This window comes from Blennius ocellaris (genome assembly GCF_963422515.1).
Source record: "Blennius ocellaris genome assembly, chromosome: 17".
Classification (NCBI taxonomy): domain Eukaryota; kingdom Metazoa; phylum Chordata; class Actinopteri; order Blenniiformes; family Blenniidae; genus Blennius; species Blennius ocellaris.
The window spans coordinates 19,640,293-19,646,770 of record NC_137666.1 but is presented as its reverse complement, the minus strand read 5'-3'; the positions used below and the strand labels follow the sequence as shown (position 1 = coordinate 19,646,770).

Below are 6,478 nucleotides of genomic sequence, written 5' to 3'. Positions count from 1 at the left end.
CGTTTTGGGTGATAAATCGTTCTCTTTTTAACGATGCATGCAAATGGTTCTCTGGTTGTATACTGAATTAATCCACAGATCAACAACGTGGAGTCTTACCTGAAGCAAACAACAACAACCGCAAATACATATCACATCGAGCATGGGTTTGCGAGATAGAAAGCTAAAATTACAGAGGTTCAACTAATTATCGTTTTCCTGTTGAATCCACTTGAAGGTTTTCCTTCACCGCCGGAGTTTGATGAGTTTTTGGAAAGCCTGCTTGAACTCTTCGTTGAAGGCAGTGTAGATGACAGGATTGATCAGAGAGTTCAAGTACCCCAGCCAGGTAAAGGTGTCAAACAGCAGCGGATCAAACCAGCAGTCTTTACATATGGCCATGACCAGTGTGCCCACGAAGAAGGGCAGCCAGCACACGATGAAGGCACCCAGGATGATTCCCAGCGTCTTGGTGGCTCTCCTCTCCCGCGCCGCACACAGGCGCTTCCTCTCCAGCACGCTGTCTGCCAGCTTCACCTTCACGCTGTTGATGAAGAGAGGCGAGCTGCCGCCGCCGCCCACGCTGCCCGCGTGGAGGTGTGCCTCCTGGTGGCTGGCCGAGTTGAGAGAGCAGAGCGAGGAGCCTGCCGAGGTCTGGATGAGTTGTGCTGTGGTGAAGCGCTTCCCAGCCGACGGCGTTTTGAAGATGCGAGAGCGCGCGGCAACGTAAATCCTCCCATAAAGGATGATGAGGAGCACAGTGGGGACGTAGAAGGCGCCAAAGGTGGAGTATAGAGTGTAAGAGATCTGATCTGTGTTCACCAGGCACTCCTTCAGCTCCTCGTGGGCTTTCGCCTGCCGCCAGAACAGAGGGGGGATGGAGATGGAGATGGAGATCACCCACACCACCCCGACCATGACGGCCGCCCGACGCATGGTGCGGCGCTTCGAGTACTCCAGAGCGTCTGTGATGGCCCAGTAACGGTCCAGTGCGATCACACACAGGTGTAGGATGGAGGCGGTGCAGAAAGTGATGTCAGACGACAGCCAGATGTCACACACAATCTGCCCCAGCGACCACGTCTTACTGACCGTGTACACGATGCTGATCGGCATGACCAAGATGGACACCAGCAGGTCCGTGAGGGCCAGAGAGCCAATCAGGAAGTTCGCCGGGGTGTGGAGCTTCCTGGTCATGAAGATGGTGGCGATGACAAAGGCGTTGGATAGCGTGGTGGCAAGTGTGACGGCGGCCAGCAGCACGTACAGAGAGACCTGGAGGCCGAGGAGGGAGGCTTCACTCCAGGCCGGAGCGGCCGTGGTGAAGGACGTCTCTGTCAAGTTGCTGCTGAAGTAGTCCAGAGAGTTATTGTCCAACTCCATCGCACCTCCTTTATCCCCTCTATTGTGTAGTTTCACAGCAGCAGCACCCGCACACAGTTCAGTTCAGGCATGGCATCAACGAACGCTGCGCTGTGGCTGTTATTGAACGTATTTCCTCTGACTCTGAAATTCCTGTTTGTAGGTAAAGGGCATCAAACACACCTTTGTTCAGTTTGACCTGGAGCGAGCTACACCAGTAAACTGACAGCAGGGTTACATTTTATCTTTTCAGGTTAATGAAAGTAATAGTGCGACACGTGCTTTCTTAGCGTTCATGTTGTAATATATTCTCTCCCACAGCGAGGGAGTAATGCTACATCTCTAGCATTAGCTGAGCGAGGTTTTATGACTCGTGTCCTTCCTAAATCAGCCGCCCTCAGTAAATAAAGCAGAAACAGTTACTCCACTCAAACTTAATACTCATGGGGGGCTGGACTGGACCCTCTTAGGGGGGGTGGGAATGGCACCCCTGCCGTAAGGAGCAAATTAATTTCATTTCACTCTCCAGCAAGCATTTAATGCCATTATTTCAGCTCACTACTTATGATTCATGCCTCTTCTCTCATATTGACTTTACTCACTGGAGTAGTGAAAGGAGCAAAATAGCTCATTCGTATTCAGCTGCCATCTTTTCTCCCTCTTATCTCATCTCCTGCCAGCAGCCACACCCTCAGACCAGGCTTTCCAATCTGTCAGAGGCTTTAATGGGCTCCTCCTTTTCAATAAAGCTAAGCGGGGAGCTGCATGTGGGAAGCCGATGATTACAGATACAAAGGTTTGCTTGCTCTCTCTTGTCTTCTCTCAAGTCCACGTGAAGCCTGTCGGATTGAGGTTTTGTGCTGAAAGTTGACTTTGCTTGGCATCTCTGGTGATGCTGGCGAGCATGTACGTTAAAACCGAGCCACGAACAGTTTAAGCTCTGAAACTTGCTCACAGATAAGTTTCGGATTTCCTCACACGACGAGGAGTTTGTCTTGATGAGTTAAATCTGTGATTATTGTACATGAATTGTTCCTTGTCACATGGTTTCAGTTTTCAGCTCCTGTGTCCATCCACATCTTTCAGCCAGACTTTTATTCCGCCTTCCTCGCTGCATTTCCATCCTGGGTGAGACAAAACAAAAAGAAAAACAGGCGATTAGCTGTGTTTTTTATCCCGTTTCTCCTCCTCCATGCTGTGTACTAATACATGAACACAAGCCGCCCACACAGCACAGCCCACTCAGTCAGGGCAACACCGAACCTCTGAACTGAAGCTACATCTCTGAGGAGGAATTCCAACTCTGTTCAGAAAACTGCAGGTTTTTTTTTGTGGTTTTTTTACAGGAGAGGTGAAGACAAATGATTACAAATTTCAGAAATATGAAGGGAAACTTTGTGCGCCGAATATGGCACTCCAACTGAGAATGTCAGTCGACAGATCACTGACATGAAATGTGAAATTGGGAGCCGGTCGGAGCATGGGCTCTTACCTGAATAGAAGTATTGTCGCATTCCTGCATTCATTCACAAACAGGTGACGAAAGGTTTTATGAAATTAGAGTTTGTGTTCAGCTGAATAAATAAACACTATTCACTATTCATGGGATGTTCTGTTATTAATCATAATTATTGTGAACCGGGTTAGCACTGCTAGTATGTTAGCCGTTCCCTCATTTTGATGGTAGCCTGTGACATAGCAACAGCACTGTGCAAAACACTGACCCAGAGCTGACTGATAAACCACTACCAGAGTCAATGCACTCACACTGGTGTTTCTGGATACTGGCCAAACGGAAATATTAGCTGCAAGCTCCGAAGCAGAGTTAGCAGTGTGCTAACGGCAGCTTCTGTGCTGCAGCCCTGACTGGCGGCTCGCCACGGAGCTCCACTGTGTCCACAACTCAATAGCTTACCTTTCCAGGAGCTGTTCAATCCCAAAGTTTAATCAATTGGTCCTTGGATGATGACAAATCAGATTTCATGCAATTCGGGTTAATAGTTTTTTGCAAAAAGTTAGTAAGAAAAAATACATATAAACCAATAAATAAATTCACGCGGCCAAAATCATAAGCTTTGCCTCAACTTTCGTTGGCAAAGGAAATAAGACACACACACACACACACACACACACACACACACACACACACACACACACACACACACACACACACACACACACACACACACACACACACACACACGCAAAGAGCCCTGCTCTCCTGAGGGTCTGGTTTACAGTAATGAGTTTCATAATGACTGAACAAGAGAAACAGGCAATAGCAGACCTTTCCTAAATTTAGCCACGCGTGAAATATCTTACGTGTACATCTGGCTTTAAAATTGGTGATCTAATACAGAGAAGCCTTGCAGTGCCCACTTAAAAAACAAAGTTCAAATGTTGCTGTTTCTGACAGCGTGTATTCACTTCACTCTGCTCCTGCTCAGTCAGGTTATCACATTCACATTTTCACACACTGAAATCCTGCTGCAGCACGCTCAAACGATATGTTTTACCACTTTACACAAGACAAAATTTACCTGGATATAATAAACAGGTTTCAGACTAAACATGAAGACAACAATGCTCATCAGGTTAGGTAGGTTTGTAAGATTTACCAAAACAACTGTTAATTATTTTATTGTCTGTTTTTTTTTTTTATTACAGTTTTAATTTTTATGTCCTTTTAGAAGTGTTTCCACTCGTTTTATTTCTATATAATTTGGTGAGTGTTTAAAAAAACAAAAACTTGTTTTATTGTTTCTTGGATTTCACAAATAAACAACCCCCCCCAAAAAAAAAAAAAGAAAAAGAAAAAACTAAGGGTTTATTAATTTTTCCAATAAATTTGCAGTTGAGAGAAAGGGAAAATAAATGGGTAAAAAAAGAAAAAAGAAATGCAGCCATCATATCCATCATACAAGATCCAGCTGCTCCACCCCAAAGCCCAATATGATACGCTTTGTAATCAGTTTTTGAAGATCCTTTGCAGACAGACTTAATATGTACCGGCATTTATTGCATAGTGGAGAGATCTGGCCATCCGTCTTATTCAGTATGTAAGGAGTTATATGTAAGCGATGTAGTATTTTATACTGTGTCGCTCTTAATCTATTACATGTAAAGGTTGAAGTAATTCATTTAATGGCTTCCTGCCAGTCCTCCTCAATAGATATGGTGTCAAGGTCCTCCTCCCATTTCTGTGCAATGTTTCTGATGTCACCTGGGCTGAGAGAGTAGAACAACGTATAGAACAGGGGTCCTCAATAGGCGGCCCGCCAGCGGGGTGGAGCCAACTGTCTGGCTCGCGGCGGCCCATTAGCTACACATTAACATGAAATAAAGCGGAATTTGTGGAGGATAAAATGCGCTGATCTACCTTTTTAATTCTCATCCCACACCGTAGTCGGAGCCTGAGCCTGAGCACATCTGACGTAATTACATCAATGCGTGCTCCGCTCGGACGTCCACCCCCACGGATTTCAATTTCACGAGCCACGAAACTACACGTCATCCAACAGTGAGCCAAAATGTTCAAAAAAAAAAAGTGGATCAGAAAAAGCGTCAGTTCAACTCTGACTGGACTGAACAGTTTAGTTGTATATTACCGGCCTCCTGCTTGATGTGAACGCTGACCAGAGCTGTCAGCAAAGTGGATCATCACTTTAACTCTGCATGCCGCCAGCTTTACTGCCAACGACCCTCCAAGATCCCACTGCCGCAAAACAGAAAACATAACATGATACAGCACAGCTGGTTTCATGGAACCTTGCTGAAGGTAAGAAACCATTTGCTGATGTTGCGTTAATCGGAAAAAAAATAGTGCAATTAATATGGTTGATGAAGTTTTAAGTCGCGACGAGAAAATAAAAAAATGGTTGTGGAGCTGTTAAAGGTGCGTTTACACACAGAACGACCACAAGTTTGACACGAATCTCCATTCCTGACCACAGACCACGATTTTGACCTGAATTCTACGATTCGGGGTCGAGGGGTCACGCTGTCACGGCCAGTCGCCACCTTTTGTCATGAGTTACAAGTAAGAGCAGGAAACGGTCACCAGTCATGACGCACCCTCAGCATTACTGTTCCGCCGCGTTGCAAACTAATGCACAAAGCTGCGCGCTGCGGCGGGCTGCTCAGCGCATCGTCACTTTCATTAATCTGTCAGGAATGTGGAAAATCAGGAGAATTTGTTATGTTCTATTCAATATATCTATTCTAGAAATTCTAAATTATATTCTCAACTCATTGTGCTGGTGTGTGTGTGTGTGTGTGTGTGCGTGCGTGCGTGCGTGCGTGCGTGCGTGCGTGCGTGCGTGCGTGCGTGCGTGCGTGCGTGCGTGTGTGTGTTCATGGTCCGACCTCGGTGTATGCCGGTGCGTTTCACGTCAGATCTCAGCAGCATGTCCTCATCATGTCGAACCCACCGCCTCCACAAGCCACTTCACCCTCCACCACTCCCACCTCCTCTTCCTCCTCCTCCTCCTCCTCCTCCTCCTCCTCTTGGAGCAGCTCGCTCTCCGTTCCACTGCTTTCACAGCCACATCTCCTTTCCTGCATATGAAGTCTCAACAAAGTAGGAAGGACAGCGTATCACCACACGTCAAAAGTCTGCCTCCAGTCACCGATCTTCTGTGTGTCTGGACTGTGAAGTTCACATTCTGAGTCGGTGGTGGAAGGGAATGAAGATCGGGGCTTGTGGATTGATGAGGCGGTTGCCTGCACAGGGTTTTGTAACACAAAAAGCTCGGAAGAGAAAGAAAAAGAAAACAATCATTAGAATTACTATATTTGACACCCGCCTGTCAGACAATTCGATGGGTGAACCACTCACATCCTCCCATGAGGCTGTTTGCCTCCATTGGTTGTTTCAGTTCAGTGTCCGTGGCCAATTTTCGAAAAAGTCTACCGAGAAAATAGTGCACGGCTTGCTCACGGGCTCCACATCTTTGTAGAAGGTGGGTGCTCTTCTATTATGAACTAAATTATTTAGCGCTTTTATCTTGTTTTAGTTTTAGTATTCAGTAAATTGCAGAGATTGTGACTACTATGTTTAGCACTAACATGGTCCCTAAACAAATGTTGTTCTCTCTGTCCGATCATTAATTTTTCACTTTTTTAATCAAAATTGTCA

General features: G+C 46.1%; 1 protein-coding gene across 1 annotated transcript; it reads right to left on the bottom strand.

Moving 5' to 3' along the window:
• Positions 1 to 225: 225 nt before the first annotated feature.
• On the bottom strand, positions 226 to 1,362 carry htr1d (5-hydroxytryptamine (serotonin) receptor 1D, G protein-coupled; the record flags this gene model as incomplete). The annotated part of the gene is made up of 1 exon (XM_080512442.1): positions 226 to 1,362. The coding sequence occupies one exon, from the start codon at positions 1,360 to 1,362 to the stop codon at positions 226 to 228; it is 1,137 nt and encodes a 378-aa protein (XP_080368568.1).
• Positions 1,363 to 6,478: the final 5,116 nt, after the last annotated feature.